Source organism: Giraffa tippelskirchi, chromosome 4, assembly GCF_054371585.1.
Source record: "Giraffa tippelskirchi isolate mGirTip1 chromosome 4, T2T-mGirTip1v1.2.pri, whole genome shotgun sequence".
Classification (NCBI taxonomy): domain Eukaryota; kingdom Metazoa; phylum Chordata; class Mammalia; order Artiodactyla; family Giraffidae; genus Giraffa; species Giraffa tippelskirchi.
In genome coordinates, this window is record NC_137278.1 from 131,794,150 (window position 1) to 131,817,636 (window position 23,487).

General features: G+C 46.3%; 1 protein-coding gene and 1 long non-coding RNA gene across 18 annotated transcripts; one reads left to right on the top strand and one right to left on the bottom strand.

The window, feature by feature from the left end:
• The first annotated feature begins 694 nt into the window (after window positions 1-694).
• FAM186B (family with sequence similarity 186 member B) lies at window positions 695-19,929 on the top strand. Of its 17 annotated transcripts, none has more exons than XR_014083754.1 (9): window positions 695-927; window positions 1,893-2,118; window positions 6,774-6,956; window positions 7,294-8,950; window positions 9,416-9,608; window positions 11,592-11,770; window positions 12,430-12,615; window positions 14,746-14,935; window positions 15,874-16,175. XR_014083754.1 is itself a non-coding variant. In XM_081596649.1 (9 exons), exons 1-8 carry the CDS (start codon window positions 832-834, stop codon window positions 14,700-14,702), a joined length of 2,742 nt encoding a protein of 913 aa, XP_081452775.1. In that variant the 5' UTR covers window positions 695-831; the 3' UTR covers window positions 14,703-14,745; window positions 15,874-16,175. The 17 variants fall into 17 exon arrangements, 13 of the variants coding, with proteins under 13 accessions (XP_081452775.1, XP_081452766.1, XP_081452767.1 ...); XR_014083755.1 differs by having other exon boundaries at window positions 1,893-2,109; XR_014083756.1 differs by having other exon boundaries at window positions 1,893-2,061.
• Window positions 6,499-15,008, bottom strand: LOC145547354 (uncharacterized). The gene is made up of 2 exons (XR_014083767.1): window positions 14,761-15,008; window positions 6,499-7,577 (listed from the first exon to the last, which is right to left on the bottom strand). It is a non-coding gene; the product is annotated as an uncharacterized LOC145547354 (long non-coding RNA).
• Window positions 19,930-23,487: the final 3,558 nt, after the last annotated feature.

The window sequence follows — 23,487 nt, forward strand, 5'->3', positions numbered from 1 at the left end:
GTGAAGTAAGCCAGAAAGAAAAACAACAATACAGTATACTAATGCATATATATGGAATTTGAAAGATGGTAGCGATAACCCTATATGCGAGACAGAATAAGAGACACAGATGCATAGAACAATTTTATGGACTCTGAGGGAGAAGGTGAGGGTGGGACGTTCTGGGAGAATAGCATTGAAACATGTATATTATCATATGTGAAACAGAACACCATTCCATGTTCAATGCATGAGACAAGGGCTCAGGGCCGGGGCAATGGGATGACCCAGAGGGATGGGATGGGGAGGGAGGTGGGAGGGGGTCCAGGAAGGGGAACACATGTAAACCCATGGCTGATTCATGTCAATGTATGGCAAAAACTATTACAATATTGTAAAGTAATTAGCCCCCAACTAAAATAAATAAATTTATTTAAAAAAAAAAGAAAAAGAAAAAAGTAAAAAAAAAAAAAAAAACCTCTTTGGGAAAATAACTTTTTCTAATTTTTTTCCTACTTTTAGCCATTAATATTAGTTTGGGAGCATAACATTTAATAATTTTTTAAAAAGCAATAGGTCAAGTTAATATATATGAGGTGATGGATATGGATAAAAAGCTAGATAATCAAGCAGATAGATGACAGAGAATCATTCTTCCAATCAACCTGATGATGTCATTGGAGGAAAGAAGGTCAGTTGGAACCGGTCACTTGGCAGTTACAGGGAGCTGCAGCTAGGAAGAGGGATCAGGAGCTGCCCTGAAGTCCTTAACCCCCAAGCAGCCAACACTGTGTGTCCAGGCCCCTGCACCAGAGACACAGGACGTCTTTGTGACTGACAGAGTGATCCAAGATGGAGAAAGATAAACCCCCACAGTTGGTGACCCCTGCGTCAGTGAAAGCCATCATCTCAAGGATCGAGGCTGCCCAGCTAACTCGGGCTCAGGAGGTAACCCCTGAGATGAAAATATCACCTTTCTCTTGGGGTCTGATGGGGAGGCCAGGGGCTGATGCCAGATTTGGGCAGGATTCCAGCTCTGGGCCCTTGTGGGTCCTAGGATCCTCAGCAAGCTGGGTTTGTGGATAGCTTAAATAGTGCAAAATATTCACCTCCTAGACTGGCCCTGAGACCATGGTGGTGGGTCCTATCAGGGCAGAAGGGGCCCAGAGTTCATAATTTCAGGTCTGTTCTTGGCAAACCTATCAGAATCTCCCCAAGCTGAGCCCTAGAAACTCACAGGGAAATAGCCAAAGATTCTAATCATCCTGCACATGAGCCTCTAGTGCATTTTTTAATGGGAACCTCTGATCCTTGTTTCCCTTGTGGCTCAGCTGGTGAAGAATCTGCCTGCAATGTAGGAAACCCAGGTTCGATCCCTGGGTGGGGAAGATCCCCTGGAGAAGGAAAAGGCTGCCCACTCCAGTATTCTTGCCTGGAGAATTCCATGAACTATATAGTCCATGGGGTCACAAAGAGTCAGACATAACTGAGCGACTTTCACTTTTTTGATCCTTGGGTTTCTTGGGGTCTCATTTTTCTAGTCTGTTGCCTCTGGATCCTTGTGAGGCGAGATGTCCAGAAGTCCCTGGCAAATTCTGAAATTCTGAAGAAATGTTCACTGTGGATTTTTAGTATTCTCTCCCTGACCTGGTCTTAATAATTGAAATGAGAGTAATTAAAGCTAAAACTTACTTTATGTGCCAGGTGGTGACCTAAGTGCTTTACAAATACTGGCTCATTTAATCATTACTAAAACTCTGTGACATAGTTATTATAATGATCCCCACTTTACAAATAAGAAAACTGAGGCCCCAAGAGGTTAACCGCCTTGTCTAAGATCATATGACTAGGACATGGCATCTGGTGCCAGAGTTTACATTCCTAAACACTACAATCTGCTGCTTCCCGTGTAGAATATTTCTTCCCAGCTCTCAGAAATCTTGGACAATGTCAACTGTGTCATCAACCGCTTCCAGGAAGAATTAGGATATGATTTTAAAAAAAAGGCGAAACCTCCCCTGCCAGAGCAAAAGGGCAAGAACAGATTCATCTTGCTGGAGAAAATTTCCTCCTTCTCCAAAGGTGCTAAGACTAAAGAGAAGCACTTGTATGAAATTCTTCACTGGCTAGGTAACTGGGGTGAGTTTGCAGGCTGGGTGCAGTCCTAAGGGTGGTTTCCTTCCCCTAGCGACTCTGGTTCCAGCTCACTCAACCTCCTCCTTTCCCCACCCTGGGTCAGCCTTTGCTGGGAAGGAAGGGCAGGGTGGTGGGTCCAGAAGGAGCAAAGGACACATCACAGTGCCTCTCTAGTGAAAACATCTCCCACTCATGACATAGCACATCACCTCTACTCCCTAGAGAGGCAGATGTGTCATTGTCCAAAACATAACAGTGACATTAGATGCCTATATGATGAAGCCTAAGTCATGGGTTCATCATTACATCTCATTTTTTAGCAAAACAGAAACTAAATGCAAACTCACACTATTTTCTTTTTCCAGCTTTATTGAGATATAATTGATAACATTGTATACATGTAAAGTGTACATGTGATTATTATATATATATGTATATGTATGCAGTGAAATGATTATCACAGTAACACATCACCTCACAGCTACCCTTTTTTTGTGTGTATGGTAAGAACATTTAAGATCTTTTCTCTTAGCAAATTTCAGATATTGGATATTGCAGGTTTAGTTCCAGACCGCCACAATAAAGTAAATATCACAATAAAGTGAATCATAAGAATTTTTTGGTTTCCCAGTGCATATAAAAGTTATGTTTTTATTATACTGTAGTCTATTAAGTGTACAATAGCATTATATCTAAGAAAACAATGTACATACCTTAATTGAAAATACTTGATTGCTAAAAAATGTTAACCATCATCTGACCATGCAGGGTTTCCACAAACCTTCAGTTTTTAAAAAATGCAATATTTGCAAAGAGCAATAAAACAAGATGTGCCTGTATACAATACAGTGTTAACTGTAGTCACCATGCTGTGTATTAGATCCCCAGAGCTTATTCATCTTATAATTGAAAGTTTGTACCTTTAAACAACATCTCCCCATTTCTCTCACTTCGTAGCCTCTGATAACCACCAATTTACTCTCTGTTTCTGTCAGTTCAGCATTTTTTGATTTCCATTTCCCTGTCTTATTTATTTCATTTAGTGTAATACCCTCAAGGTCCATCCATATTGTCACAAGTGGCAGGAGTTCCTTCTTTGTTGTGACTTAATAATATAGATCTTCCTTAGCTTATGATGGGTGTACATCCCAATAACCCTATCATAAGTTATAATACCATAAATCAGAAATGTACTTAATACACCTAACCTTCCCTAGTGGCTCAGATGGTAAAGAATCTGCCTGCAACACAGGAGACCCGGGTTCCATCCCTGGGTTGGGAAGATCCCCTGGAAAAGGGAATGGCTACCCACTCCAGTATTCTTGCCTGGAGAATTCCATGGACAGAGCAGCATGGTAGGCTACAGTCCACAGAGTCCCAAAGAGCTGAGCACAATTGAATGACCAGCACTTTCACTTTCACTTTCACCTACCAAACAGGTTAGCCTAGCCTACCTTATTCAGAACACTTCCATTAGCTTATCATCTAACACAAAGCCTATTTTATGATAAAGTGTTGGATATTTCACATAATTTATTGAAGACTATACTGAAAGTTAAAAACAGGATGACTGTATGCATACAGATGATTGTAAGTGTATTTGTTGTTTACTCCTGTGATTGTGTGGCTACTTAGAGCTGCAGTTTGCTGTTAGTGCCAGCATCGTGAGATATATCATATATGGCTAACATGGGAAAAGATAAAAATTCAAAGATGTCTACTGACTGCATATCACTTTCACATTGTAAAGCCAAAAAGTCATAAGTTGGGGACTATCTGTATTTCATTATATATACCACATTTTCATTATCTGTTCATCCATTGACTGACACTTAGGTTGTTTCCATCCCTTGACTCTTGTAACGTGGGCTTCACTGAACATGGGCATGTAGATATCTCTTGGAGACAGTGATTTTGTTTCCTATGGTTATATACCCAGAGGTAGGATTGCTGGATTATATGGTAATTCTATTTTGAATTTTTTGAGGAACCTCCATACTGTTTTCCAAAATGGTTATACCAAGTTATACTCCCACAAACAGTGACAAGGGCCCCTTTTCTTCGTGTCCTCACCAATATTTGTTATCTCATATCTTTTACATAATCACCATCCTAACAGGTCTGAGGTAATATCTCATTGTGACTTTGATTTGTATTTCCCTGATGATTAGTGATGTTAAACACCTTTTCATATACCCATTGGCTATTTGTATATCATATTTAGAAAAATGCCTATTCATATCCTCTGTCCATTTTTTAATGTTTAAATATTTATTTATTTATTGCATAGGGATCTTTGCTGTGTTATGCAGGCTCCATAGTTGGGGCTTTCGGGCTTAGTTGTTCTGAGGTATGTGGGATCTTAGTTCCCTGACCAGAGATCAAACCCTCATTTTGCAGAGTAGATTCTTAATCACTGGACTACCAGGGAAGTCCCCTTTGTCCATTTTTAATCAGATTATTTGTTTTGTTTTGTTTTGCTCTTGAGTTTTCTGAGTTTCTTAGATATTTTGGATATTAACACTTTATTAGATATATGGTTTGTATATATTTTCTCCCATTCTGTAGGTTGAGCCTTTTCACTTTGTTGATCATTTCTTTTACTGTGCAGAAACTTTTTTAGCGTGATGTAGTTCTACTTACTTTTGCTTTTGTTGCCTTGCGTTTGATGTCATGTCCAAAAAAAATAAAAAAACATTGCCAAGATGAATATCAGGAAGTTTTTTTCCTAAGTTTTCTTCTAGGAGTTTTATGGTTTGGGGGCTAATATTTAAGTTTAATTCCTTTCAAGTTAATTTTTGTAAGTGGCATAAGACAGAAGTCCAATTTAATTTTTCTGCACGTGAATGTACAGGCTTACCAGCACCACTTATTGAAGAGATTATCCTTTCTTCATTGAGTGTTCTTGGTTCCCTTGTCAAATATTAGCTGACTGTATATGCATGGATTTATTTTTGAGCTCTTGATTCTGTCCTATTTGTCTATGTGTCTGTTTTTATGTCAGTGCTACACTGTTTTGTTTACTATAGCTTTGTCAGTTCAGTTCAGCCACTCACCCATGGACTGCAGCACACCAGGCTTCCCTGTACATCACCACCTCCCAGAGCTTGCTCAAACTCATCTCCATCGAGTTGGTGATGCCATCCAACCATCTCATCCTCTGTCGTCCCCTTTTCCTCCTGCCTTCAATCTTTCCCAGCATCAGGGTCTTTTCCAATGAGTCATTTCTTTGAATCAGATGGCCAAAGTATTGGAGTTTCAGCTTCAGCATCAGTCCTTCCAATGAATATTCAAGACTGATTTCCTTTGTAATATAGCTTAAAATCAGGTAGTGTGATGCCTCCAACTTTATTTTTGTTTCTCAGGAGTGCTTTGGCTATTTGGGGTCTTTTGTGGTTCCATATGAATTTTAAGATTGTTCTCCTAGTTCTGTGGGAAATGCTACAGGATTTTGATAGCTGCTGCTGCTGCTGCTAAGTCACTTCAGTCATGTCCGACTCTGTGCGACCCCATAGACGGCAGCCACCAGGCTCCCCCGTCCCTGGAATTCTCCAGGCAAGAACACTGGAGTGGGGTGCCAGTGCCTTCTCCAGGATTTTGATAGAGATTGCACTGAATATATAGATGACTTTCGGTAGTATAGACATTTTAACAATATTAATTCTTTTGATCCATGAACATGGGTTATCTTTCCATTTATATGTGTTTTCTTCAATTTTTCATTAATGTCTGATGGATTTCACTGTAGAGATCTTTCACACACCCCTGTTAAATTTATTCCTACGTATTTTATTGTTTTGATGCTTTGTAAATGGGATTGTTTTCTTTATTGCTTTTTTAGATAATTAATTGTTAGTGTGTGGAAATGCAACTGATTTTTATGTGTTGATTTTAGGTCGTGCAACTTTATTGAATTTATTAGTTCTAATACTTTTTTTGGTGGAGCATACTAGCTATTTCATGGAGGAACTCAAGGGTGATATTCAAAGTACTGAATGGATACTAGGCCAAAGGGCGTGGATGCCAGTTGTAAGCAACTGGTATAGCCATTTGGGTGTGGACCAGCTGCATGCAGCCCTGGAACCAGGTGCTACCCTTCTTAAGATCAGAACTATCCCATCAAGAGACCTCAATCTGGTGAGAGATGTGGTGGATGCTGCAGTGTTGGAGGAAAATGGTATAAGCGTATGCTCTAACCCTCTTCACATTGCCCTGCTCCAGAGGATTGCTCAGTTCAGTGGCTCTTCAGCTGCATCCAAGAACTAAGCGGGGCTGTTGACTCCAGTTAATTCACTTAATTGTCCAAATAGAATAAATACTTCATTTAATTAGACTAGGCAATAAGCGTAGAAAAATAACAAAGCAGACACATGCCTAGCCTTGTAGTACAACAATACAATTTAATATCTATGCATATTTTCTACATGGCAGGTCTCATGTTAATCATTTCACTTGTATTATCTCATTTAATCCACACCCAACCCTTTTTTGGCAAGGATACTAAGGCTCAGGGGAATAAGTGATTTGCCCAACATCATACAGCTAATTAAACTAATTTAACCTCAAACCCTGCTGGGGTAACCCCCATGCTATAGGGCTGTTTGGGGCTCCCTAGAGGACAGATTGTTATCAGCCTGAACCTCCCACTCTCTCTCCAGGTGACAGCCTGACCTATGAGATCAAGAACAGGAAGAGTGAGGAGGAAGAGGAAGCCCTGGATGAATGGATTGAGGTGATGGAAAAGGTGCTACCTCTCTCCCTCATAGCCACCAAAGGAGGCATCGAGTCTCTCATTTCCCTTTGCTCCACTCTCATTGAAGGACAAAGGAAAGGGGCACAAAGTAGGTACCGGGAACAGCATGATTAGAAAAATAACTCTACTCCAGGGAAATATGGAGGATCGGGAGTATGTTGAATTGAGTTGAACTGGACCAAATAGGTCCAGACCCCTCTGGGCCCTACAGGTTCTGTGGGGCTGCAGACCCTGACAGGTAAGCTCTGAGCCCAGCAGAGTCCTCTCCCAACAGTATCTCCCCTGGCCTCATATAATGCCCCAGCTCCTTATTACCAAAGCCCTAAGAGGGTTGGATGGGAATGTGGCCAAGCAGGATCTGGAGAATCAGTATAATCCTTGGATCCATGGGAGCTTATTGTCTTGGTTCTCTCTACCTCTCCTAGTGTCCAAACATACCTTCTGGCAGGACTGGCAGGAACAGAGCCCACAAAAAGCGATATCCTGCCCTCAGCCCCTGAGCCCAGAGCAGATGCTGCAGGACAAACACACTACCTGCGTAAAGGTCTCCGAGGTGAAGTCCATGTTACAGGAGCTCCTGGACTCCACCATGTTCAACCAGGGGGAGGTTAGGGCCATCAGGTACATGTCTGCTGTGGTGGAGAACCTCAGTAAGGCCTTGATCCTCCAGCACAATGAGAACAGGAGCCTGGAGGCCAAATACAGGCACCTGAAAATAGAGAGGACCAAAGAACTCATCAGCCAGAAGCTGTACTTCCAGAAAGCCCTCCAGGTCCTCGAGAGTAAGAGAGATGCCCTACTAAAGCAGGTAGAAATTTTAGGGGGAAAGTACCATGACCTGCTCCTGATAAAGCATGCCCTAGAGTTCCAGCTGAAGAAGACTCAGTCTGCTGGAGATCAAGAAAAAGACTTAGTCAGGGTCTTGGTTGAGTTCCCAGACCCTGCCAAGAAAGAAGCCTTCCCAAAGAAAGATACAGTCATGGAGGAAACCCAACAGGAACCCAAGAAGGAGGAGCAGTTTTCACCACTTTCCCCAAGCCCCATGGCCATGGCCTGGGACAGTGGTGCTGTGCCTTCACCAGATCAGCCACTTGCCACCATGACCATGGATTCAAGGATCGCAGATGTGTACAGGAGCAAGGACGCTGAAAGTCTTCAGCCTGTGTTGCCATCCTCCATGGATCACGTGTTTGCTAAGAAATGGGAAAGACCGTCAGCAGAAAGCCCAGGCAACAGAGCCAAAGACCAGAAGGACTTCTTCCAGGAAGTGGCCTGGGAAAAGGAACGATTCCAAATTAAATCCCATTTTCAGAAGCAGCTGTCCCCAGAGAGGTCTAGGAAGTTGGCCTTGGAGAGCAAGGCAGAGGCCTGGGAAGAGGAGCTCAGCTGGGAGAGGCGGAGGCAGCAGTGGCAGGAGGAGGAGGAGATGTGGCTGCAGCGGCAGGAAAGATGGGCCCTGCTAGAGCAGGAACACGAGGAGAAGCTGCGGCAGTGGGAGGTAGAGGAGGTGGCAAGGGAGCAGCAGCTGAAACTGGACCAGGAGCCAAAGGGCCTGTGGAGGGAGCTGGAGCAGCCGAGAGAGGATGCAGAGAGGATGATCTTCATGCCCATCAGTCGCTGGAGGGACTTGGAGGACGCGTCTTTGGCACCTCCCCCAAGCCGAGCCCAGTCTGCTCGCCAAGGCAGGAGGCCACATGTAACCAGGTCCCCTAAGACCCAGCAGCCCACCCCCAGAAACCAGAGGTCCATGAGTTCAGCCGAGTTTACCCAGAAACCACAGGCCCACCGGCTTCCCATGAAGCCCAAGAAATCGGCCTCCTTTCCTGTCAAGGGTACATCCCCCCAAAGGGTGACCCAGCCCCCTTTGCATATAGCCCCAGGAACTCTGAAGGGGAAGATATACCATATAGACATGGAGGCCCAGAGGAGGAATCTGCAGCTCCTGACTGAGGAGGACACCCTGCCCCACTACCTGCGCAGTAAGGTGCTGGAGCTCACCACCACCACCATGGAGCTGAATGCGCTCAAGCTGTGGTGCCTCTGCCACAAGTACATCCGCTACAGACACTTCCAGAGCCTCCGGTAAGTCTTCCCTGGCAAGTATTGGCACCACCCACACCCGTGGGCAGAGCCAAAACCCAATGAGAAAGAAGGAGCATGGGGCATGGGGTGGGGAGAATCACCCAGGCCTGGCATGATGCCCCTGAGAGAGGGACTTGCACAGGACACCCAGCCTCAGAGCCTTGGGCAACCCTGAGGTGTGGGAAGTAGAGCACTTAACCCTGCTCTCCCTCTGTGAGTCTTCCTCTAAGTCTTTCTTCCTGTCATCCTACTGCCCTGTCCACAACCCGCCTACCACGCTCCCCCATTTGCCTCACTTCCTCTTCCTGTTTCCAGCCCAGCCCAAGGTTCCTTATCTGACACCACCTCACCTCTGCTCCCTGTTTTCCCCGGTTCTCACACACACAGAGTCATCCCTGGTTAACAGAGAGCTGGGGGCCGGGAGAAGGCCCCTTCACCCACTAAATCACTTCACTCCCTTCCCAGCCAAGACGTGATCAACCATATACAAGTCGTGCGAGAAGCTGGGGCTTCCTACAATGTCCAGAACCTCTTCCTCTTCCTGGAAAATGTGGATCACCTGCAGAAACTCCAGCTGCAGGTGTGGACAGACAAGCAGAAGGACCTGGAGGAGAAGCGCCGAGAGTGCCTGAGCAGCATGGCGACTATGTTCCCCAAGGTGGGCCTCCCACCTGGCGACCTTCTCAGGGGTCAGCACAGCCAGCAGGAACGGGGCCAGGATGGAGCCATGGGGCTGTGGGGGTGTACCTGGGGGCAGGAGAGCAGATGGGAAATAAGAGAGCAGATTAAAGTCTCTTAACCAGGAAGAGGGGAAGGCAGGGGCAGCCTGAGTAGAAGGAAGGCAAGTTTTCCAATCTCCATATATGGGAGGAGAGCAAGAGAGGGAAGAAAGGGAAAGTGGCTCAGTTGTGTCCAACTCTTTGTGACCCCATGGATTGTATTGGACTATACAGTCCATGGAATTCTCCAGGCCAGAATACTGGAGTGGGTAGCCTTTGCCTTCTCCAGGGGATCTGAGGGAGCCTCAAAAAGAGCTGGAGGGGACTTCCCTGGCGGTCCAGCGGTTAAGACTCCGTGCTTGCAATGCAGGGGGCACAGGTTCAATCCCTGGCAGAGAAGCTAAGGTCCCATGTGCCACATGGTGTGGCCAAAAATAAATAAATTTTAAAAAGAAAAGAGCTAGAGAAGGAAGGCTTTTCTGCAGGGGAGGTAGCCAGAGCCTGCAGTCCAGCTCTATGCTCAGATCTTCCTTCTCCCATGGGTCTCCTTGTCCAGCTCCTGTCGGATCTGGTTGCTCTCCTGGTTGCTTTCCAGGCTTGGTCACTGCTGTCTTCTTCACCCTCATGCTGGGGGCTCCCTTTACTCCTCTCTGGGGATGGCTCCCCTGCTTCCAAATGCTGGGTCTCCCTTGTTTTAGTGGAGCACCTCCTCCAGTCACTTCTTGACAAAGTGTTCCTGGAAGGTAGGCTCACTGAGACCCTGGTTATCTGAAAATGTCTTCACTTAATATCTACCCTTAACTGTGGTTGACAGCTTGCCTGTATAGAGAAGTCTAGGTTAGAATTCATTTTCTCGCACAATTTTGAAGGTACTGTTCATTGCCTTCCAGGTTTTGGCTTTGCTGTTGAGAGTCCAAAGTCATTCTGAGTCTTATTCTATCGGGTTTGACCTATTTTTATTCTCTAAGGGCTGCCTTCAGTTTCCTGTACTCTTTCCCTTGCTACCAAAGGTCAGAAAAGCATTGAGTGCTGACATGGTCCACAGGAGGCTAGCTGATGGTTAGCAGTGACTCTGAATCTGCTGAGATGGGCCAGGAGGTAACCCCCCTGAGTCCTGAGCAGTAATGGTCAGAGTCTGGGGGAAGTAGTGTCCTGAGGGATTCAGCATTGGAAGTTGAGTCAAGGCAGTTGGAAGAGCCTTGGCCATGGAGCTATCGCCCAACTCAGTTCCCTGTCTCCTTATACTAGTCTTGATCACCTCCTGTAGGTGTCTTGACTTGCTAAATTGGTTTTGAGGTTGAGAAGGAAAGGGACCCTATATATATAATTCCTTAGGTGGCTGTGAGGGTTCCCCCAGCTCCTTGCCCAGGGCCAGGGCAGAGGCTGAATGACTAGATACAGAGAGCATTCCAGACACAACCTGACCTGTGTCATGAACCCTATGAGTCTTCACAGTTCCAGTTGCTCTAGCTTCCTTTAGTTTTTTCCTTGCTGTTTTGCCCATTGTCCAATTCTCCACAACAAAGGAGAAAACAGGAACTAAACCAGCAAATTGCAATTCAAGGCATTTCTAGGAAATGTGATACACTGAAGTCCCAGGGGGTCTCTAATTGGAGGGATTCCCTGGGCCTCCCCCTTTCTGCTAAATCCCAAGTCAGGCAGTAGTTGTGTTGGGCTGTGCTCAGCCACTCAGTCGTGTCCAACTCTTTGCGACTCCATGGACTGTAGGCCGCCAGGATCCTCTGTCCTTGGAATTTTCCAGGCAAGAATACTGGAGTGGGTGAACATTCCCTCCTCCAGGGGATCTTTCTGACCCAGGGATCGAACCTGTGTCTCTTGCGTCTCCTGCATTGGCAGACGGATTCTTTAAAAAGAAGATAAATTCCTGTCTCTGATGATGCCTCTCTGCTGGTTTCTCTTAGCTCCAGAAGGAGTGGAACATTAACCTGCATACCCCTGTGGTCATCTCCCCGAAGTCAAGGAAAACCAAGCCTCCTCCTTTCCTACTGCGGCACACCCACTCCAGCAGCCCCTTCTGCCAGCGATCCCAGGAGCTCTTTAAGACCAAGCACCAGCCACATGTGCACCAGCAGATGGCCCGGTAGGTGCACGGAAGCTGGGGGCAGCCGGCTGGGTGAGTAGGGAATCAGGGAGCAGGGTGACCAGACTGGGGAGGGGACCAGAAGCTCAGTGAAGGCACAGACAAGCAAAGCTCACCCATGAGTTGCAAGGAGCCCAGCTTCTCAGCTGCCCTGCCCAGTTCTGGTCATTGGCCCAGATGAGTGTGTGTGTATGTGTGTGGTGTATGGGCTTCAAGAGCCAGCCTGACCAAGTATGTTTCAAACTATGCAACCAAGAGACTCCTGGGACCCACAGCTGAGAACTCACAACCATTTCTACCCCAAGCATTGGTCCGTCCATAAAAATAAACTTGAGCCTTCCCACCCCGTGACCGCTGGGCTCAGAGAGAGACACTGTGAGCCACATCTCAACCATCCTAGCGTGGCCGGTTCAGGGCTTCAGCCCCGGGGCATGTCTCAGAGGAACAGGGGCTATCTCGGCAGCCTTTTCCAGTAGCTCCTCAACCAGAGGAGACTCCAGGAGGTGAGACTGAAAGTTGGGAAAGGAAGAGATGTGACACGGAGGATGGTGACAACTATCTGAGGGAAGAAAACCCTGGAGAGCTTGTTGTTCCCCATTATCTCCTTTTCTGTAAGTCTAACTTCATCTCTTTTTGCATTTTCCACCTTCACACCCCAGCCAACAGGGGCACCAGATGGAGGCCATATGGAAGATTGATGTGGCTGCCTCCAGTTACCCCATAGAAAAGAAGACCCCCGCCAGCCTGTCCTGGGACCAGCTAGGGGGTTTCCCAGACAGTCCCCGCCTGTTGGCATTGGATGTGCAGTCCTCCTTCCACAAAAGCTTGATGTCCCTCAAGGCCCGGTAAGGCGCAAGGCCGGATGGTCAATCTGGATTCAGGGACACCTGCCCATTAAGGGCAGGGGCCAGAGTAAACACTCCCTGTGTCCAACCACCCAACAGATATCTTTCCAAACATTAATAATGACTCACTTACTGTAACACATTGAATCTGCCCACAATGCAGGAGATCCAGGTTCGATTTCTGGTTGGGAAGATTCCCTTGGAAAAGAGGAATTCTCCAGTATTCTTGCCTGGAGAATTCCATGGACAGAGGAGCCTGGTGGGCTACAGTTCATAGAGCTGCAAAGAGTCGGACACAACTGAACAACTAACACTTTCGCTTTCCGTACCACATCAGACAGACAGATGCTCACCTGCCTCATCAGCCATGACCTTGGGTCCCCACACCAACACCATTCTAGTTCTCTCAAAGACGCCACATGGCGTCTCAGAAGACCAGGATGGAAGTCTTTTCTTTCCACTTATTTCCTGGGACTTGCATGTAAATTACTCAAGAGTGTATCTTGCCCTAGGCCTGGGGGTTGTTCTCAAGGTGAGCCAGCTGCAGGTATGGAGAGATGAGAGAGACCAAAAATCTCAGGATAAACCTGGGCCCATCTTTGGCACTGTCGTTTCCTTACTGCCTTCAAGAACTGCCCCCAGGAAGAGTAGCTGAGGGGAGGGAAGGGGGACTCAGTGGGCCAACAAGGGACTTTTCTGGTTAGGAAGGTTCAACTCTGCCTCTCTTGGCTTGAAGACTCAAGGTTCTTCAAGGAACCCTTCTACATTACTAATGCCAGCTGTCTCTTGTGGCCCTGGCCATGCGCCAACTAAAGATCTCTGACTGGGATAGAATTCCCTGGTAGTCCAATGGTTAGGACTTGGCACTTCCTTTGCCGGGGCCCCAGTTTAATCCCTGGTCAGGGAACTAAGGGGCTTCCCACGTGGCCCTAGTGGTAAAGAACTTGCCTGCCAGTGCAGAAGATATAGGAGACACAGTTTCGATCCCTGGATCAGGAAGATCCCCTGGAGGCGGGCATGGCAACCCACTCCAGTATTCTCGCCTAGAGAATCCCATGGACAGAGGAGCCTGGTGGGCTATAGTCCATGGGGTTGCAAAGAGTCAGATGTGACTAAAGCAGCTTAGCACACACACACAGGGAATCAAGATCCTGCAACAAAAGAATGAATGAATGAATGAAGACTTTGACAGGGAGAGGGCACTGATGCCTGCCAGTCTAGACCTAACCGGAACCAAGCCTGCAAGATGCTGGTGCTGCCACCGTCCTCTTGACAGGGACTGAGGGAAGACAGGGTGGCCCAGCAGCATCAAAGGAGGCTGGTGCTCGGCTGTGATCCCACCCTGAAGTGGTCCTGAGAGTCCCAGCTGGACATCAACATAGCTCACCTAGTACACAGATACCTGGTTTTCAGTTCCTGAAGAGATTCCAAGTGTGTGGGTGTGTTGCTATTGTTAGTTGATTTGGATACAACAGAATTGAGCAAACAGAATTGAGAATAACCCAAACAACAGTGTGGCAGAATTTAGTAACCCAGGAATCAACTGGGGCCACACCCTGCTGAGACTGGGCTAAAGTTGCCCTCAACTCCCGCACCCCCATAGTGGTGTCTCTCCTCTCTGAGCTGCTCTGCATCTCTGCCACGGCCGGGGCTCTGCTCTGCATCTGTTTCAACCTGAGGCATCAACTCCTTTGTTCTTCAGACACACATAAATGCGTGCATGTAAATACCAAGTATACACACGCCACTTGGCCCCACGTGCTTCACGATGTTAGTAACTTTCTGAAAATTCAGGAGGGTGACAGAGACAGGGATTCACAGTGAACAGCACCACAGAGCAGTCTCCTTTCTTCCCCTCTCTCTGTATATAACATGCAGAATGCAAAAACTCCTTCCTGTCTCACGCAGAGCTGTTCCACCCACACCCAGCCTTCCACTGGGATCTCAGCTTCAGATTTAAGCACTTATCAAAATATTGTTCCCACTGAAGACTTTCTCTTTTCCAGGGGAATTTAGGTGAATACAATTTTCTTCCCCCTTTTCTAACTCCAATGCGTGTATTCAGTTTATCACAGTACCAGGTGTAGAAGTCAAGCCCTGATGCTTCTGTCTTCTTTACCCACATGCCAGGTGGGCACCACCTACCTGGATGTCAAGCCGATCCCCGACATTTCAGGGCAGTGCTGCCTGCCTTGTCCTGGGATCTCGTTTCTATGGCCTGAGAATCTGCTGCTCCTGAACTCAAGTTCTCTGCCGCTTCCCCGGCTCCTGCTGCCCCTGGGCTGGTGGTCGTGCTGCTGTCTTTGTGAATTCTCTCTGTGTACGCATCTCTGGAGACATGCTGCTTCCACTCCCAAAAGTGCATCCTCTCTTTAGCTGCCTGCCCCCAGCCTACCTCAAATCTGCAGGTCCACCTGTTTTGTAGGTCCAGGCCACTCACCCCTTTGTGACTCTGCCCACCTCATCAGCTCCCCTGGCTGTGCTGTCCAGTTTACAGTAGTGGCTAGTCTCCTAACTGGGACCCACCTCAGGCCAACTGCGCCGTTCTCCCCGTTTGCTTGGCACTGGCAACCTGCCTCATCAAAAGCTCACTGGGGTGTCTTCTCAGCATGTGGGGAAGGGCTCTTCATCTTCCCTCTGGGCTTTGGGACTGAGTCTCTCAAAGGCCAGCAGAACCCCTTCTCCAGAAACTTTCTCTGCTTTGTTTTACACATGTCTCCCCTGGGCTCTCTGTCTGACAGGTAAGATAGCTACGTGCCCGCACACTGTAGGCACTGTCTGTAGTCCGAGAAGAATCTTAACCTCGACTCAGACTGCCTGCCCTCCCTTGCTCAGAGCCTGTTTCTGCACAAAGTACACAGCAGTTCACATGTGTGTGCCGAGATGCAGCGAGCAGGGACTCATGCAGACTTCCAATGTGCTGACAGAGGAGAGGGCTTATAACTTGGTTTCTGGGAAGGAACCAAGATAGGGGTGGAGAGGAAGAAGCATGGATGGGTAAGAAGGAGCAGGGAACAGTGAGGGGAGGGAAGAGGGAGAATTCTGTGATGTGAAAGAAGAGGAAGATTCGCAAGAAAAGAAGCAGAGCCCCTGGAATGTGGCAGAAATGTCATATTAAGCAGTTCTACATCTGGGTCAGCCCTGGACTGGTCTCCCAGAGTTGACCAGGGAAACAACTGGGTAGGCTGGGTGGGCGCTCACATCTCAGGGGCCATGTCTCAGCTGCTCCCCAACGCATAACTGTATTAACTCTTTCAGTGCCTCAGTGACCCAAAGAAAGGAAGAACCCCCAGAGGAGTCAGCTAAGCTTGTTCATAAAAAGTCAAACAAGTCCTTCCCTGGAACCCTAAAAAGCCAAAAGGATCGAGACAATCCCAGCCCCATTCCATGCCTTAGCCAGTGATTCTCAAACTTGTTCAAAGCAGGTTCCCAGCTGCTGTTTTTAAACAAACTCTCTGGGTCCTGCTAAGTAATCCTAGAACTTTGAGAAACACTACTTTCCTCTTTCAGTCAGCAAACTGTACATTGTTAATAAAATAGAGATATGTTTATTTTTTAAATTTTCTGTCTCATTGCTAAAACCCACACCTCCCCAACTCATTTTTGGAACCAGGTCCATGACTTGGGCACCAGTCACAGAGGATCCCCCAAATGTTGAGCTTGCCCTCTGGGAGTCGACCAGCCAAGACAGCCATGATTAGTGTCTGGCACATGGCAGGGCTCAGAAAGTCTTCATTCAGTCAGAGACATGGACAGATATGTAACTGATAATGAGCGTCAACACTTAGAAGATAGAACAAAAGAAGGTAATACAAGTCAGAGCCAGGGGTGACAGGGTTGGAGGGGGTCAAAGACAAGTGCCCTTCTGAGGAGTGAGGACACAGATGGAACAAATGGAGGCACGAGTTTCCAAATCTACATGGTGTGGGCTAGGAGGCCATGCCTGTCTATTGTCTTAATTCAAGTAAGACACGGCTTTGGTTGGTTCACACAGCTTACAAGCAGCGTCCCACCCTCACTCTCCCTTGCACTCAGCTGTCTGCCAGTCTCCCATCAGGCTCTGCCCTCCCCTTCCACCTTGTCTCACCCGGCCGGGGCAGGCCTAGGGAGCAGGCAGAACAAAACGTTAGCTAGGAAATCACCCTGTCCTCAGAGGACCCACAATCCAGTGATTCTGTTTCTTAGGAATGGCAGCCATGCTTGCTCCCAACTTAAGGTTGAAACTTTGGAAGGAAGAGAAGAATATGGGATGCAAACAGATGGGCGCTTGACTTGATCTCTGGGCCAGAACAGGATTTGATCTCTGAGCCACAGCTCAATGTATCCCAAGGAAGCCTGCTGGAGGGAGGATGGTGAGAGGCATTCTTGATGCAGGTCACACACACTGGACTGCTAGGGCAAGAATGGGCCATTTCTAGCCTTTTGGGTCTGTTCTTTTCAGGAGGCCTCATCCATGGTAGCCCTCATGCTAAATATACTTCTTTATAAATAATTTGAAAAGATTTTTATAACTTCGCTTTGCAAATTAACTGACTACGAGTAAGTTGGGTTTTTTTTTTTAATGTGCAGTGGGCTGTGACTTCTCAGCAATCATCACCCATAGAGATGAAATCTAACAAGTTTTGTAAATATGAGAACATTTTGAATATTAAATTTGACAGAATAATGAAACTGATAATATTATGTTTTTTGTTGTTCTTCAGTTAGTTGTGTCTGACTCTTTGTGACCCCACGGACTGCAGCACACCAGGCTCCCCTGTCCTTCACCATCTCCCGGAGCTTACTCAAACTCATGTCCATCATGTCGGTGATACCATCCAACCATCTCATTCTATGTCGCCCCCTTCTCCTCCTGCCTTCAATCTTTCCCAGCATCAGGATCTTTTCCAGTGAGTCAGTTCTTCACATCAGGTGGCCAAAGTATTGGAGTTTCAGCCTCAGCGTCAGTCCTTCTAATGTATATTCAGGATTGATTTCCTTTAGGATTGACTGGTTTGATCTCCTTGCAGTCCAAGGGACTCTCAAGAGTCTTCTCCAACACCACAGTTCAAAAGCATCAGTTCTTTGGCGTTCAGCCTTTATGGTACACCTCTCACATCCTTACATGACTACTGGAAAAACCATAGCTTTGACTAGATAGACCTTTGTCAGCAAAGTAATGTCTCTGCTTTTTAATACGCTGTCTAGGTTGGCCATAGCTTTTCTTTCAAAGAGCAAGCATCTTTTAATTTCATGGCTGCGGTCACCATCTGCAGTGATTTTGGAGCCCAAGAAAATAAAGTCCGTCACTGTTTCCATTGTTTCCCCATCTATTTGCCATGAAGTGATGGGACTAGATGCCATGATCTTCGTTTTTTGAATCTTGAGTTTTAAGCCAGCTTTTTCACTCTCTTTCACTTTCATCAAGAGGCTCTTTAGTTCCTCTTTGCTTTCTGCCATAAGGGTGGTGTCATATAAATATCTGAGATTATTGATATTTCTCCCTTCAATCTTGATTCCAGTTTGTGCTTCATCCGGCCCAGCATTTTGCATGATGTACTCTGCATATAAGTTAAATAAGCAGGGTGACAATATACAGCCTTGACATACTCCTTTCCCAATTTGGAACCAGTCCATTGTTCCATGTCCGGTTCTAACTGTTGCTTCTTGACCTGCATACAGGTTTCTCAGGAGGCAGGTCAGGTGGTCTGGTATTACCATCTCTTTAAGAATTTTCCTCAGTTTGTTGTGACCCACACAGTCAAAGGTTTTAGCGTAGTCAATAAAGCAGATGTTTTTCTGGAACTCTCTGGCTTTTTTGATGATCCAGTGGATGTTGGCAATTTGATCTCTGGTTCCTCTGCCTTTTCTAAATCCAGCTTGAACATCTGGAATTTCTCGGTTCACGTACTGTTGAAGCCTGGCCTGGAGAATTTTGAGCATTATATAAACATTTAATTACATATTTTTTATATTTTTGTATTTATGTAAAGCCAATGACTTTATTCCCTCGACATGTGGGATCTTAGTTCCCAACCAGGGATCGAACCTGTGCTCCCTGCAGTGGAAGCAGAGTCCTAACCACTGGACCACCAGGCAAGTCCCACCAATGACATTTTTAAAGGTTTCACATGTTTTCATAGGCTCTTGGCACTGTGTTTAAGGTGCCCAGCAGCCAAACCTGCTCTGGTGATGAAGGACTTTGACTTTTTGGATGTCTTCTCTCAAGCTCTCCGGCAAGCAAGCAGAGTGTCTGATAGAAGCTGTGAAGCCAAGAGGATTGCAACCAAGGAGATACATAGATATAGTATATGATGTTTTTCTGGTATGAGGCTCTTTAATATGATACAAGAGCCTCATTTTTTTTCAGAGCAAAGTTGATGTATTCGATCAAATAAGATAACTGCCTTAACCCTCAAAAAAACAAAAACAGGGAAGCCAAAATATGAGAAGTAATACTGCTTGGCGTATTTCTTGAAGCCAGATTTGGGAGTTGGCCATAGCTCTGCTTGCATGGCCCATAGTCTCAGGGGTCTTCAGGATGAGGAATCTACCCTAATGTGGAAGGTGACATGAGAGAAGCGTATACTTTAGCCCTAACTGTGGCCTTCAAGGAGGTGTTGATGAAGTGAAAGGGACAAGAACTGTTCATAAACAATCAAGACAAAGAGCTAGGGAGGGGAAAGCCAGGTGGGATCTGGTGTGTCCCATGTGATGGGGAGGCTAAGTTAGAAAAAGTCAGATAAAGGATGAGTATGATTCTATTGTTGGAGGAGTCGTCTTCTCCAAAAAAAAAAATATAAGCATGGCTAAGACTGATCTAGCCTAGTGGAAAAGGTGGACAACATGCACGAACAGATGGTGAATCTGTGCAGAGATAGGAAAGTGTTTTAAAAAAATGGAAATGCTAAAAGTGAAAACTGTAATATCAGAGATGAAGAATTCCTTTGGCCAGTTAATCAAGTTGGACAAAAGCAGAAGAAAAAACATCTGTGAGCTTGAAGCCAGGTCAGGAGAAACTTAAACAGTAACTCTAAGTGAAGGAACAATTGAGCAAACCCAAAGCTAAGCACCAAGATATGTAGGACAATGACAAATGCTCTGACACACACGATTGAAGTCCCAGAAAAAGGGAGACAGAATGGGGCAGAAAAAATACTTGAAGAGAGAACCACTGAGAATTTCCCAAATTAATGAAAGAAAACCAACCACAGATCCAAGAATGTCAAAGAACCCCAAACAGGATAAAGAAAAACACACCTAAGTATAGCATAGTCTAATTGCTGAAACCAAAGATAAGAGAACATTTTGAAAGCAGCCAGAAATAAAAACAAATTATATAGGAAAGTAAGAAAGAAGTCTTCTCATCAGAAACTTTGCCAGTCAGATGGTTCCTGAGGCCCAGCTGTATCCCTTATAAGTCCACAAGACAACCCAGTGTATTCTAGGACATTCCCTGTCTAGGGGCTGATATTAGCTTAGGTGGGTTTCAGTTACGTGCAGAAACAGTAATGGGCTGGAACTAGCAGTATCTCAGCTGAGCAGCGTCCTCCAGGGCATGGGCCCCACTTCTCCACAGTGCTCAGCCCCCTCCTCTCTTTATACACACCTGGCCCTGAGCTGGCTGGTGGCCCTTAAAGACTTAAAGACTCCTTATTGGCTGTGAGTTGGGAGGAGGCAGAGAAGGAGAGAAGATCGATACACTAGTCAACTGGCCTGAATGCCCCTCAAAGGCGGCCCTGGGATCTGACTGTTGCGTCAAATTCTTTCCACAAAGGTGACCCAACCTGGAACAACCAAAGCCAAAGGCCAGCTGGTATACCTGTCAGGGCTCTGCTGAGGGGATGGTCATTGCTGTTGGCAGTAATGTCTGTGGGGGCGGGAGCAGCTGCCAGTATTTCAGGGTTGCCATGGGGGTCAAGAAGATTCAGGTTTCTTCTCCCACACCCCCCATTCTAAGAGCTCCTGGGTCCCTCTGTCATCTCCCTTTCCAGAAGAGAGTTCCTTTACTACAGGAGCCACAAGGAGGCAGCAGAGTGCTTGTTTAAGGGCCTCAGCTGTCCTGGACAGGGAGAGGGCCGAACTGTGTGGGAACTGCTGAAGGAAGGACACAGCCAAAGCTGGGTGGAGTTCACCTGAGAAGGTGCTTGGCTGAGTGAGGAGAGCAAATATGATCAATATAGGGAGAGAGACAAGGAATTCCAGACCCATCCTTTGGACATCTGGATCCATTCCTGGTGGCTTCAGCCCAGGGCACTTGACTCACTCACCCCCAGCAGGGTCCTCAGCTTTGCAGTTCAGAGATCTGTCCTTGTAAATGATACTTCAGGCAACTATTTTTTAGAAACTCTGCCAGGAGGCCCTTCCTTTAGACTTGCTCAAATATGTATCACATCCTCATTCATTCAACAAATACCTATTGGGTACCTAATACGAGGCACTGTTGAAAGCATTGGGATATAGTGCTGAAGAAAAAGGTTTGTTTTTTTAAAGTGATTTCCCAGAACTTACATTTTATTGGGCAAAAATAGACAAAAATGTCAGATGGTAAAAGATGCTATGCAGAAACAAATTTCAGCAGAGGAGTAGGCTGTGAAAGTGCCACTCGACCTCCAGGGCATTCCTGAGATTACCATTTAAAATAGGGCATGTCAGGCCTCACTGAGTTGACATTTGCGTAAAGACTTGGAGATGAAGAAGCAAGCTGTGAGGAAGGGCGTGCAGGCAAAGAGAACACCCTGAAGTGGGAGCATGCCTGGCATACTAGAGGAATGGCTGGTGTGACTGGTACCAGGTGAGTGAGTGGGAGGAGAGTAGTGTGGAAAGTGCTGGAGAATGACTGGAGGACAGGTCACTTAAGGCCTTGTAGGCCACTGTAAGGACGCTTTGTTTTTCACTCTGAAAGAATAGGAGCCATTTTTACTCTGAATAAAATGGGAACCACTGCTGAATTCCAAGCAGAGAAGTGATATAATTGGATCCACCCTTCCAGAGCATCACCTTGGCCACAGGGATGGGAACAGACTGCAGGCAGGGAGGGGGAAACTAATGATTCCCTTTCTATTCAGGAAAGTTTAGTAAACAAACTCAAATGCTACTCCCCCTTCCAAGTTGCCTCTCCTGATCCTCCCTAAGGTGCCCCCTTCTCCTGGAGGTTCTCTCCATCTTTGCTGATGCATCTCTTCCAGCCTTGGTCAGCTTTGTCTTTGTTCTAGAACTTTTTTTTTTTTTTTTAGTATTTATTTATTTGGCTTAGTTGTGGCATGCATGATCTTTAGTTGCAGCATGTGGGATCTAGTTCCTTGGCTAGGAACCGAACCTGGGGCCCCCTACACTGGGAAGGCAGAGTCTTAGCCACTAGACCACCAGGGAAGCCCCTGCTTTGGGACTGTTGGTGAGCTGTCCTCAACCCCACCAGATCTTAAACTCTTTAAGAGCAGATGCCCAGTTGCTTTCGTAACTGTAGCTGCCCCCAGTACAGAATGCTGTGCACATAGTACAAACCGAGTCAGATTTTTCCCTAAGGAATAAGTGATCCCACCCTTCCTTAATTGAGCTGCCTTGTTCTTGCCACTGAGGCCTCTTCCAGGCTGCGTTTCTGCCTGGAGGGCCACATCTCTTTGTGTTAAATGCTTAACCACCATGACAGTCCTAATTCCGTCTGTAAACTGTACTACATGACATATCTTGTCAATGGCCTACTAAGGCAGCCTGTCAGAGCTGGCGGGAAGCACATGCCAAACATTGTTTGCCAAAGCTATTGCCTCTGGAGGCTACTGAGAGCAAATTAAATGAGTAATTATTGAGTTGAGTCCCTAAACATTTATTGAGCACCCACTGTGATGTTATGCTCTGTACCAGGCTGTAAGGGTATAAAAGTCAATTAAACAAACTTCTAAGGAGCTTACTGCAAAAATAGGATACAGGCTATATGCAAAGCACCAGAGTAATAAAAATACGTAGAACTAGGTCCTTGTCCTCCCAAGGACTTACCATCCACTCATTACTCATTTAGCAATTACTTAGTACACTGTGCTAAGGCTGGATGTGTAATGATGACACTGAGACACAATCTGTTTTCATACTCCACTGTGGAGACAGAGTAGTAAATAGTGGGGATCTAGCTATGTAACAAACACAAACAGTACAGATGCAAAGTCAAATGGAGAACAAAAGAGATGTTCACTGCAGTGAGTTTGGAAAGGCCCTCAGGGCTATGTGGGATTTCAATAGAAAGCTGAAGGATATAGAGAACTAACACAGGTGGCAGGGGTGGAGGACTCCAGGGGAATACAAGGGATTAGAATATTATAAACATAGAGCATGTTTACGGACCAGAAAGTGGTCGATACGGCTGTAGTTCATCAGTAACAAGCCAGATATTACAGGAGCAAAGCTGGGCTGAGATTGGGATTGGATGAGCTTGAAGGCCAAGCTGACGATTTTCCTCAGCAGGCAATGGAGAGCCATGGATGATGTTCAAGGAAAGGAGTGATGTTACTAGACCTGTGCTATAGAGAGGCAGGTGTTGCAACGTGGAGAAGTTAGAGAATGGATGCAAGGAGACCAGTTAGAGGACCAGTAATGAAGTAAAGGCCCAGCTTTGATTGCATTTACTTATTTGTGCCCTTATTTGTTCACAGGCATCTCAAGTATGTGCAAAATCTTGTATTGACTGAAGGTAGGGGTGGAGCAGACAGGGAGAAAATAAAAATAAGACCCAGTTTATGTCCTTAAGGATATTTTAACCAAGTGAGAGACATAGACCACTGAAATGCTACCAAGATCTTCCCTTGTTTCTGTCATGTGACACCTGGCTTCCCTCCTGTTCCCCACACTCCCCTGGCTCTTGTGGGAGTTCATGATCTTCTGCCTGTAGGCCAGGGGTTGCTC